The 12,575-nt window shown below is 56.7% G+C and overlaps 1 protein-coding gene across 1 annotated transcript; it reads right to left on the minus strand.

Moving 5' to 3' along the window:
• Nucleotides 1-2,019: 2,019 nt before the first annotated feature.
• MFAP2 (microfibril associated protein 2) lies at nt 2,020-9,812 on the minus strand. Its single transcript, XM_079326358.1, has 9 exons — nt 9,404-9,812; nt 5,906-5,991; nt 3,794-3,880; nt 3,364-3,390; nt 3,203-3,289; nt 2,782-2,823; nt 2,579-2,666; nt 2,408-2,481; nt 2,020-2,206 (listed from the first exon to the last, which is right to left on the minus strand). Exons 2-9 carry the CDS (start codon nt 5,940-5,942, stop codon nt 2,103-2,105), a joined length of 546 nt encoding a protein of 181 aa, XP_079182484.1. The 5' UTR covers nt 5,943-5,991; nt 9,404-9,812; the 3' UTR covers nt 2,020-2,102.
• Nucleotides 9,813-12,575: the final 2,763 nt, after the last annotated feature.

The raw sequence follows: 12,575 nt of genomic DNA on the forward strand, positions 1-12,575 counted from the left end.
CCATCTCTCTGCTCTGAACCCACAGCAATTTTTGCCTCCTCATTCCTTTTTCTCCAGGAAAAAGCTGCATTTTTCCTACCAGCTGACAAAATTGCTCCATTTTTGGTACAATTTGGGACCTCATGGGTGGTTTACCCATTTTCCTGGTTCAGTTTTTAACGAAAAGATGGGGAATATTCCTTCCCCATTCCCTTTTTTAGCCCCAAAAAACCCAACTGATTTATCCCCCTCCAGCCTTCCAAGCCCTGCCCTCACCCTATCCTAATCTTTCCCTTTTTTTCTAACAAAAAAATCCCTGGATTTGTGTTTTTGAAGGATTTTTTTAGGAACTAGTGGGAGTTTTGTATGAAATTTTTGGGAATTGGTGCTCTGGGTTGGGAAAGCCACGTGACGGGAGGTGCTGGCTCCAACCCCCCTCAGTCCCAGTGGGAATAAACGTGGAAAATCCAAACTGAGAGTTCTGAGGGGTTTTTTTGGGGGGAAGTTGGCATTTTGGGAAGGCCCAAATATGGGCTGGATTGAATTAGGTCCCTAAATAATAATTAATAACAAGAATAATTAATAAGAAATAGAAACAATAATCAAAAGCCAATAATAATGATTAATAACAATGAAGAGTAGAGGATAAGGAATCATAATAAATAAATAAATGATAATAAAGCTGCACCCTATAGACAAGAGAGAAGCTTTGGGGAGAGATTCACCCTATAGAGGGGAAATTCACCCTATAGAGGGGAAACAGACCCTATAGCTGAGATATTCCCTGAAATGAGAGCTGTACCCTATAAAAGGGGCTGCACCCTATAGACAGGACACACCCACTGTATATGAGACACACACACTACAAACAAGAGGTACATCCTGTATCCCAGAGCTGCCCCCATACCTGAGCTGTCCCTTTATTTGAGCTGACCTTATATCCTAGAGCTGCCCTACACAATTTTCTGCAGAGCTGCAGAAAATCCCCAAGCCCTACACCCCACCCTACTTCCTCCACATGCAGCATGCCCCAACCCTTTTTATAGGGGACCCTAAACACTGTGAGACCCCCCCCTACAACCATTCTATAGAGGATTAACACTGTGAGACCCCAACCCATCCACCTTCTGCAGGGGAATTGGACAGCACCCCAAAGCTGGCCCCAAGCCCACCCCAAACCCCTTTATTGTCCATAACTGACACAGACCTTACCCCAATCATTTTCACACTGCACTTCTTCCTATAGGGACCGCTCCAAACTGAGCCCCTCATCCCCCAAAATCGAGCATTTCACACCCCAACCCCCTCTAACCCCCCAACCATCATAGCCTCTATGCACAGAGCTGGGAATGGTTCAAATCGCCAAAATCTCCCCCTAAATTGAGAACAATCCCAGAGGAAGGGGCCAGGAACCCCAAAATTGGGAATAATCCCAGAGGAAGGATCCGGGAGTGGCAGAGCCTCTCTCGCAATGGGACCGGAGCTCCCCCTCCACCACAGAACAGAGAAAGGCACAAAAAATAATAAACCCCCCCTGTTTTAATCATTATGTGCACAAAAAAGTGGGAAAAAAAAAAAAAAAAAAAAAAAGAGAAATCCCGGGATTACGGGGAGCTGCTCGTTCATGCATGGGATCTCCAGGGCGCGGGGCCAGAGTCCCGGAGGGGGGATGGGGTCCCGGAGCGGGGCCAGAGCGGGGCCGGGGTCCTGGAGTGGGGTCCTGGAGCGGGGTCCTGGGGTCCCACCGCAGAGGTCCAGGAGTGGTCCCAGGGTCCCGGAGCTGCCCCGGGGTCCCAGACCCGGGTCCCGGAGCAGTTCCAGGGTCCCGAAGCTGCCCCGAGGTCCCGGAGCGGTCCCAGGGTCCCAGACCCGGGTCCCGGAGCGGTCCTGGGGTCCTGAAGCTGCCCCGGGGTCCCGGAGCCGAGTCCCGGAGCTGCCCCGGGGTCCCGGAGCTGTCCCGGGGTCCCGGAGCTGTCCCAGGATCCCAGACCCTGGTGCCGGAGCTGCCCCGGGGTCCCGGAGCGGTCCTGGGGTCCTGAAGCTGCCCCGGGGTCCCGGAGCCGAGTCCCGGAGCTGCCCCGGGGTCCCGGAGCGGTCCCGGGGTCCCGGAGCTCTCCCGGGGCTCAGCAGCCGCCGCAGCTGCGGGCGCAGGACGCGCCCACGGTCTGGCACAGGCCGCTCGTGGCCATCACCCCGCACTTGGAGAACTTGTCCCGGCACAGGTCAGCTGCGGGGAGCGAGGGATTGTCCCTGGATAGCTCCGGGAAAACGCCGGGAGAGCAGCGGGGGAAGGCCCCCAGCGCAGCCCCACCCCAAAGCGCGATCCCGCTCTGCCCCGGGGTCTCCGGACCTTTTGTCCAGCGGGATTTTCCCTCCCCAGAATTACGGTGATTTGGATGCTCCCGATTTTCGGGGTGTCCCCTCTCACCTCGCAGCAGCTCTTCGTGGGCGCACACGGTGCGGACGCAGATCTCCTTGTTGATGACGTACACCCGGCGGAGGCTGGAATTTTTTGGGGATAGAAGGGATGGGGATGTAAAGCAGAGGGGTTCCCCAAACCTGCAGAGGGATCAGGGAACATTTCCCCTCCCTCCCTCACCTGTAGAAGCAGATCTCGTTCAGGCACTGCTTGCAGGGCTTGTGCACGGAGTAGAGCCGGGTGCAGGGGTACTGCTCCTCCCGGCAGTCTGGGAAACGGGAATTCCCGAGAATTCCTCAGCCAGCGCCTCCCCCCGCCCGGCGGTCCCCACCCGGGCACAGCGCGGCCCCGGGGCGGGGATCGGGGATGGGATCGGCACTCACCGAGCGGCCCCGGCTCCGTGGGCTCCGTCTCGGGCAGCGCAGCTGAAAGGACAGGGGACAGAGGACAGGGGGACAGGGGACAGGGGGACAGGGGGACAGGGGCAAAGGGGACAAGGGGACAGGGGAAAGGGGACAAGGGGACAGGGGACAGAGGACAGGGGGACGGGGGACAGAGGGACGGGGGACAGGGGGACAGGGGGACGGGGGACAGAGGGACAGGGGGACAGGGGACAGGGGGACGGGGGACAGAGGGACAGGGGACAGGGGGACAGGGGGACAGGGAACAGGGGGACAGGGGGACAGGGGAAAGGGGACAGGGGGACAGGGGACAGAGGGACGGGGGAGCCCAGCCCTGGGACTGGGAGTTGGGATTGTCACCCATCCTGGGGGATTGTCACCCATCCTGGGGATCGTCACCCACCTGGGGTCGGGGCTGGCACAGTTTCCTGCTGGGATTGCTGCTGGGACTGGAACCGGAACTGCTCCTCTGGGGCTCGGGGGGTGACATCTACAAGGAGAGGCCCAGTGCAGGGACACCCCAAAATCCTGATTCCCCCCAGCATCCCCTAGGGAAACACTCACCATGGTAGTCGTAGTAATCCTGAATTTCTGGGGATAAAACAAAAACAGACTGAGGGAGGGTTTAGGGAGAAAACCCATCCCATGGGGGTCAGGAGCAGGAAATGGGATCCCTGGAATTCTGTGGGGGTTCAGGAAAACTCCCTCCAGCCACTCCAGGGATGAGCCTGGGCCACTTCCCACCAGGTGGGGATTTGAGATGAGTAAAGGTTCAAAAAATAATTGGATAAAGGTTTAATAAAGACTTGGATAAAGGTTCAATAAGGACTTGTCAGTGAGAGCAGAGGGAGGAGATGGAAGGTTGGGAATTCCGAGGGTGGGAGGAAGAGGATGTAGCACAAAGAGGGATCCGAGCTGGGTTTTTGTGCAGGGAAGGGAAGGGAGGCAGGAGAGAGGTGGGCGAGGGCAGGTCCAACCCGGGGCTGGTGCTCACCTGCCTGCTGGTCGTACTGGGAGTACTGGGCTGGCTCAGGATAGGTGATGCCCTCGAACCTGCTGAACTGTCCCTGCACCAGGAGCGCTGCGGGGCACGGGAGGGAGTCAGCGGGGGCAGGGACACCCCACCCCGGGATTTGGGATCCCCACAGACACCCCAAACCGGGATTTGGGATCCCCACAGACACCCCAAACCGGGATTTGGGATCCCCACAGACACCCCAAACCGGGATTTGGGATTCCACAGACACCCCAAACCGGGATTTGGGATCCCCACAGACACCCCAAACCGGGATTTGGGATCCCCACAGACACCCCAAACCAGGATTTGGGATCCCCACAGACACCCCAAACCGGGATTTGGGATCCCCACAGACACCCCAAACCGGGATTTGGGATCCCTACAGACACCCCAAACCGGGATTTGGGATTCCACAGACACCCCAAACCGGGATTTGGGATCCCCACAGACACCCTAACCCGAGATTTGAGATCCCCACAGAAACCCTAAACTGGGATTTGGCATCCCCACAGACACCCCAAACCGGGATTTGGGATTCCCACAGATACCCCAAACGAGGATCCAGCACTCCCATAGACACTCCAGATCGGGATGTGGGATTCCCATTGACACCCCAAACCAGGATTTGGGATTCCCATAGACACCCCAACCCGGGATTCAACATTCCCATGGACACCCTAAACTGAGATTCCCACAGACACCCCAAACCAGGATTTGGGATTCCCACAGACACCTCAGACTGGGTTCCCACAGAACCCCAAACCTGGGATTTGGAATTTCCTGCTCCCACCATCCCCAGTCCCAGCCCTCCGTCCCCAGGGCCACACGGCCCCAGCAGAGTGGGAAAAGGATCTGGGATGCTCAGGGATGCAGGATCAGCCCCAGCTGGGGATCCCTGCAGCATCCAGCTGATCCCAGAGATGATCCCAGAGGATCCCACTGACCCCCTGGATCCCCTTGGGGCTCATCCTGCCGTGGATCTGGGGGGAAAAGGGCTCCAAATGCAGCATGGAAGAGTTGAAGGGATGGGAATTCCTGGGAAGGGGGGGTCAGCATCCCTCTGTGTCCCGGAGACAGGAGCATCCCTGGGCTGGGAATGCTGCCAGCCCGGGTTTGAGGGGTTTGAGGCTCCTGCCCCCCTTCCCTCACCCGGTAACGCTTTCCATGTGTCCTCCAGCCTTTGTGTGCAGCCGGTTTCACCCAAAATTTCCTGGCTCTGGCTCCGACCCCTCCCTGCTCGTTTCCTCCCATCTCTACCAGCCCCCCTTGGGGTTATAAACCTCATTTTCCTGGATTTTGTCCCAGTTTTGTGCCACCTCCGTGTCCCCACGGCGGGAGGGACTTGCTCGGTGCCTCGTGGCCCCAGCTCAAAGCCCAAAGATGAGCCCGAAGTGGGATTTTGGGGGAATTTTGGGGAATAACAAAAAACACTGAGAGTAGTGGCACCTCCTGATCATCCCTCAAACGCTTTGGTAGCAAAAATTAACACTTCGTGCCTTAAACATTTATTTTTGGAGGTTTTGGTGCCCCAAAATGGGACTTTGGGCCAAAAAAAAAAAAAAAAAAAAAAAAAGAGTATTTGGGTCTATAAACAAAACTTTGGCCCCTAAATCGGAGGCTTTGGACTCTCAAAACCGAACTTTGGGCCTTAAAAATGAACTTTTGGGCATTAAGATGAACCTTTACACCTCAAAAATGGTGGTTGGGACTTAGAAATGAGGGTTTGTAGCACAAACAAAATGAAGTTTTTAACCACAGAATCAGAGCTTTGGGCTTCAAAAGTGAAGATTTGGGACCCAGAACTTAGGTCTAGGGATGTAAAAACGATGTTTTGGATGATAAAAGTGAGGGTTTGGGTCGTAAAAATTAGGGTTTGGAACATTAAAATGAAGTTGTGGGAAGTAAAAATGAAGCTTGGAGACACAAAAAAAGATTAGGATTTTGTCTCTAAATCGGGGTTAGACCCTGAAAATGAGAGTTTGGATCCCCCAGCTGTGCCTCGGGGTTTCAAAGCAAGGAAACCCGGTGAGAACAGAGCTGGGAAATGCGGTCTGGGACGGGCGGGGTCACCTGGGCGGGGACACTCACCTGGCAGACACAGCAGCAGGAGCTCCGCCGCTCTCATCCTGCTGGAATGCGCGCCGGGAGCGCGGCCGGGATGCAGCCGGAGGAGTCTGGATGCGGAGCACAGGGAATTCAGAGGGAGGGGACACGCAGGGCAGCTGCCCCCGCCCCCGAGGTGCCCCCGGCAGTTGGCTCCAAATAAATCCTCCCCCTGAGAAGCCTCAGAAAATAAGGAATTTCTCCAAAAAGCCTTCCCGCCCGTTCTCGGGGGGACCAAGCCCTGGAATATCCCTCGGGCAGAGCAGGGAGGAGAAACGCCGGGATGGGGGAATCACTCCCGGGAAGGGGAATCACTCCCGGGATGGGGGATCGCTCCCGGGATGGGAGATCATTCCCAGGATGGGGAAACACTCCCGGGATGGGGGATCTCTCCCGGGATCACTCCCAGGGTGCCAGGATCGCTCCCGGGATCATTCCCAGATGTCAGGATCACTTCTGGGATGTTGGGATCACTTCTGGGGTGCTAGGATCACTGCCAGGATCACTGCCAGGATCACTCCCAGGCTGTGGGAGGAGAGGGCAGACTCCTCGGAGTGGAACTTTGGGGCTCCTTTCCAGACATTTCTTTCCTTTTTGCATTTGCTTGGGCTTCCCCTAAATCCAAAGGAAGATGGGGATTTGAGGAGAAATCCCGGATTTTGGGAAGAATCCCGTGGGTTTTGGTGGCTTCCAGGTGTTCTCCAAGCCTGCTGTTCCCGGTGGGAAGAGGGGCCGAGGCCGGGAGCCCAGGAATGCCGGCCACCCTTCCCCCCATCTCCTGCCAGCTCCAGGGGAAAATCGGGGGCAAAATGAGAAATTCTCCCCAAAAAAGTCCACTGAAATCCAAGGGAAGTGGTTTGAGAGGAGCCCTTTGGAAACCCTCCTGTGCTGGGAGAGCTTCTGGGCCCAGACCCCAGAGGGACACAGCTCCAGCCCCACAGCATCGGGGAAGGGTCAGGGGAGCAGCCACAGCAGCTCTGGAGTGTCGGATCCTCCAGGGATCCACCCTGCACCTCCCAGGGCCCCACCCTGCACCTCCCAGGGATCCCAACCCGCACCAGAGTGTGGGATCCTCCAGGGATCCACCCTGCACCTTCCAGGGATCCACCCTGCACCTCCCAGGAATCCCAACCCGCACCAGAGTGTGGGATCCTTCAGGGATCCACCCAGCACCTTCCAGGGATCCACCCTGCACCTCCCAGGGATCCCAACCCGCATCAGAGTGTGGGATCCTTCAGGGATCCACCCTGCACCTTCCAGGGATCCACCCTGCACCTCCCAGGGATCCCAACCCGCACCAGAGTGTGGGATCCTTCAGGGATCCACCCTGCACCTTCCAGGGATCCACCCTGCACCTTCCAGGGATCCACCCTGCACCTCCCAGGGGCCCATCCTGCACCTCCCAGGGATCCCAACCCACACCAGAGTGTGGGATCCTTCAGGGATCCCATCCCACTCCATCACCAAAGTTACACTTTCCAGCCACCCAAGTCACTAAAGGCACCTTCCTGGGACCTTGTCTGGCACCACACCCAGAATGTGGCACCCTCTGGTCCCCAGGCCCTCTCCACCACCACCACAGCACCCTCAGGGAGCACCTCCTGCAGCCCCACTGAACAAAGCTCCTTCCCCACCACCTCATCCCATAGGAATCTCCCCATTCCCAGGACTGGAGCCACTGGGGATGTTGACCCTTCCCATATCTGGGAATCCATGAAGCTGGTGTCAGCCCAGCTGTCTGTGGTGGGACATGTCCTGTCCCCAGGAGGCCCCAAAGACACACTGAGCTGGGCTGGAAGAGTCATGGGATGGAGAGATGATGGATGGATGATGGATGGATGATGGATGGATAGATGGATGATGGATGGATGGATGGATGGATGGATGGATGGATGGATGGATGGATGGATGGATGGATGATGGATGGATGATGGATGGATGATGGATGGATGGATGGATGATGGATGGATGATGGATGGATGATGGATGGATGGATGATGGATGATGGATGGATGGATGGATGGATGGATGATGGATGGATGGATGGATGGATGGATGGATGATGGATGGATGGATGATGGATGGATGATGGATGGATGATGGATGATGGATGGATGGATGGATGATGGATGGATGGATGATGGATGATGGATGATGGATGGATGGATGGATGATGGATGGATGGATGATGGATGGATGATGGATGGATGGATGGATGGATGGATGGAGGGATGGATTGAGGGATGGATGGATGGATGGATGGATGGATGGATGGATGGATGGATGGATGGATGGAGGGATGGACAGACAGACACCATCTCTGGAGCCATCCCCTTACCATCCTCCCACCCTCCCAAGGACCCGGTTGCAGAGTGTCCCCCCTGCCAGCCCCGTTTCCAGCCTGCTCAGCTTCTCCCGAGCTCCAGTTCCCTGAATTTCCCCCAAGCCTTGGCGGGAGCTCGCAGGGTTTGGCCGCGGCACGGGGACAGTCGGGTCACGTCTGCCCCGACGGCGGCGCCAGCGGCTGCTCCCGACGGAGACCCCGGAGCGGCGCCGACGTCCCGACCGTGTCCCCACCGTGTCCCCAACATGTCCCCCCTTCACCCACGGCCACCAAAGAGGGGATGAAGCCGCTCCCACCCCCGTCCTGCCCCGCTCGGAGGGCCCCGTGCTTCCCCTTCCCTTCCCTTCTCCAGGCTCCGCTCCCTCCGTGCAGGGGTCCGGCGGCTCCGACCGCGCCAGATGTTTTTGCAACTGCACATCTGGGAACAATCAACCCCGCAGAAAGAACACCACAGTCCCTTTCATTCTGCTAAACCCCACCTTCTTCCCCCAGCCTTTCCCCCCTCCTTCAGCTTTTTCTTTTTTTTCTTTCTTTTCTTTCTCTCTCTCTTTTTTTTTTTTTTTTTTTTTTTTTTTTTTTTTTTTTTTTTTTTTTTTAACCTCTCCTGTTGCCAAAGAGTGGAGAACAAAGGGAATTTTAAAGGATTCAAATTTTTGTGGCTCCAAACCACAGGTAAAGAATTCAGTGCCCCCATCCCCATTTTCACACATCACCTTTTCCTCAGGGGCCCATCCCCCAAATAAATCAGAATAAAAGATCCCTTTTCTACAATCTCTTCCCAGGATGAAAAACAAACAAAAAAAAAAAGCACCCAAAACCCCCCCCAACCAACAAACCCACGGCTTCCTCCAGGCTTTGGAGTATTTTTAGACTTTTTGGAAGTGGTTAAAAATCTCCAACAACTGTCAGGCCTCAAAGAAGGGCCCCCTCCCCCCCGGCTCCTCCAGCACCCCAAAAATCAAGGGGGTTTGGCTTTGTGAGGTTAAAAAGTTGAAAACATCTTTCCGAAGCTCCCAGCCGATGGAGTTTTTAAGGTGATTTCACAAAGCCCCCAAAATGGGAGCTCAGCCCCGTTTGCTGCAGGGGGGGGGTCCCGGAATTCCTGGGAACTGGGGGGGTTTCCCTCGTCTGGTCCTTACCAGTGAGTGCCGGCTCTGCCCTCGCCCACAGCCTCGGTCTCCTCTCTCTGCTTCCCAAAACTCTTGAAATGAGAGTAAAAAAAAACAATAAACCCGAAAAACCTCCTACCTCCAGCACGGGGGATCCGCTGGGTCCTAAAGCCACACCTGAGCCAGCCCCTTCCTCCTCCCGCGCTGCCTGGGAGGGGGAAAACCGGGAAAAACCACAAATAACCACAAATAATCACCCGGAGAACGCGCCCCTGCCAGGCCCGCCGGGGACGGGGTGCATTGTTGTTTTATTGGTTTTTTTCCCTGGTGGGATGAGTTTTGAATCCATGGAAAAGCGGGGAGGGGGGAGGATCCCGCACTGAGCGGGTTTGCGGGGCTGCAGGGAGGGAGGGATGGAGGAAGCAGCTCAGGGGATTTTTCTGGCACCTCAGAAAAAATAATTCTGTCAGCGCTTGGAAAAAAAATCACTGTACCCCAAAAATCTGGGATCCTGGGAACACAGCACCATTCCCGATCCAGGGGTGGATCCCGATCCCCCACTGCAGAGAGGATGCTGTAGCCCCGCGGGGGATTTATCCCGGGATGGAGCGGGATAAGGACCCAAATCCCCCATATCCCCCAAATCTCCCAAAACCCTCTTTTCCCAGCCGGGCCGGGGCTGCCGGAGGCTCTGCAGCCCCCGGGGCCGGCGCGGGGCCCCTTTCCCTGCTCCTGGCGAGTTCAGGAGGATCCGGCGGGATTGAGATGATCCCAAACCCCCGAGCTCGGAACGCACACAGAGCCAGAGCTGGGGGGCATATCCTGCAGATTTGGGGTGAAAACCTAGGAAAGGAGCGGAGGGAGGGCGCTGGGATGGAGGGAGGAGGTCTCTGGAGATGGGAATGCGGGTGAGCAGAGATTTTCTCCCATGGGACTGGATTCCGAGCAGCCCACGCTGGGTTGTGCCGAGTGCTGAGCACCAGGACAGGGTCTGAGAGCTTCAAAACGCAGGAAAAAAGGGATTTTTCAGAGCAGGATGAGAGGCAGATGGGGCTGGATGGTGCTCCCACCTCCTCTCCTCTGGTTTTCCAGGCTGAAGGATGGATAAAACCACCTCAGTTCCCAGGCTGAAGAATGGATAAAATCACCCAAAGCACCCCCAAACCAACTCGGCTGCTCCCACCGAGCTTCCTTCTACCGGCCCCAACTGCAGCATTGCCCCAGCCCTGTTCACCTCCATCCAGGGGCAAAAGCTGTCTGTCAATAATTAAATGAACTTTAGGATCCCCCCGGAGCTGGGAACACCTTCTCGACCCATCCAAGCCAAACACCCCGGAGCGCAGCGGAAATTCCAAGGGGAAAGGGCTCCCTGGTACTTCTGCTTTGAAACCCGTCAAGAACGGGCAAAACTCTGCGAGGGCTCTGAGCGTGGAGGGATTTTCCCGGCTCGGGAAGGCTGGGTTAACAACCGCAGACTTCAGGAAACCTCTTACCTCTGCCTGTGCCTCATTTCCTGACCTAATCCCCAGCTCCCGAGGGCAGAGAGGCGCCGCCGGCGCTCGGAGGGGGCTCAGACTTTCCATGGATGGAATCCCTGCAGGAAGCAGCCCGGTATGCTGGGAGGCCGCTGGAAAAGCCGGGAGGGGGGCGCGGGCAGCACAGACCCTCCCCGGGGAGCTGCTCGTCCCCGCGGGGATGCGGCGCCTCCGGCTCCCAGATTCCCCTCGCTGGAAGGAGCGAGGTTTCGGAGTCTTGGCCAGGACACCTGGGCTTTTCCAGCGAGTATTGTTATTTTCTAGGAAATTCCAGCTGGAGAGAGGTTGTACAGTTGGGTTTGGACTGCAGGAATCCCAGCAGTGTCATCCCTGGCTCCAGTCCCTGCTTTCGAGCATTGAGCCGAGCGTTTCCAGCCTGGCTGGGAATGAGGTGACCCCGAAACCTCTTTGTGCCCCACAGATAATCACCCATGCCATCCCAAATCCCTCCCCAGCAGGCAGCACGCATCACCAACCAAGAAAATAAGAGTTAATTTATTGGGCCAGACCTATGACAGCTCTGGCTGGAACCTGCAAGAGGCGCCGTCGCCTTCCCGACAGCTCTCACGGCCCGAGACGTGGGGGAAAGAGTTAAAAAATAGAGAATTTGTGGGGTCTGTAATGCTACAGAGGTCCCATCCCACTGCAGAGGTGCTCTGCCTGAGCATTCCAAGCAGAGAACGGGCCCAGGTGCTGGGGATGGAGCAGCAGCCTTGGCAAGCTGGGAATGGGGACTGTAAACTCCCTACACATCTAGAGGGGACTCAGGCATCACAGTGACACTGGGGGGTGCTGGGGACATCAGGGACCTCCTTCCTGGTGGCCTGGGCCAGTCAGAGAGGCCCAACTAGCCAAGGTGGCCAGTGTGGGAGTGGGGAGAATTCTGCAGGAAGAGCGGGGCAGCATCCTCCCCTTCCTGGGGAACTTTTCACTCCTTCCTTCTCCACCACCGGCTCCTCTGGGCTGCGGCCACAGGATCAGTGTGGCCATGGGATCAGTGTGGCCATGGGATCAGTGTGGCCACAGGCTCAGTGCAGCCACAGGATCAGCATGGCCACGGGATCAGTGTGGCCACAGGCTCAGTGTGGCCATGGAATCACCATGGCCATGGGATCAGCATGGCCACGGGATCAAGTGTGAGCACGGGATCAGCATGGCTGTGGGATGAGTGTGGCCATGGGGTCATCATGGCCATGCGATCAGTGTGGCCAAGGGGTCACCATGGCCATGGGATCAGTGTGGCCATGGAATCACCAAGGACATGGAATCAGTGTGGCCATAGGATCAGCATAGCTATGGCATCACCATGGCCGTGGGATCAGTACGACCACAGGATTGGTGTGGCCATGGGATCACCAAGTACATGGGATGACCATGGCTGTAGGATCAGGTGCCCACAGGTTCACTGTGGCCACAGGATCAGTATGGCCATGTGACCACCATGGCCATGAGATTACCAAGGATTACCAAGGGATCCCCATGGCCATGGGATCACTGACCATGGGATCAGTGTGGCCATGGGATCACTGACCATGGGATCAGCATGGCTATGGGATCACTGACCATGGGATCACTGACCATGGGATCAGTGTGGCCATGGGATCACTGACCATGGGATCACTGACCATGGGATCACTGACCATGGGATCAGCATGGCTATGGGATCA

The sequence above is a fragment of the Erithacus rubecula genome (assembly GCF_903797595.1).
Source record: "Erithacus rubecula genome assembly, chromosome: 24".
Taxonomy (NCBI): domain Eukaryota; kingdom Metazoa; phylum Chordata; class Aves; order Passeriformes; family Muscicapidae; genus Erithacus; species Erithacus rubecula.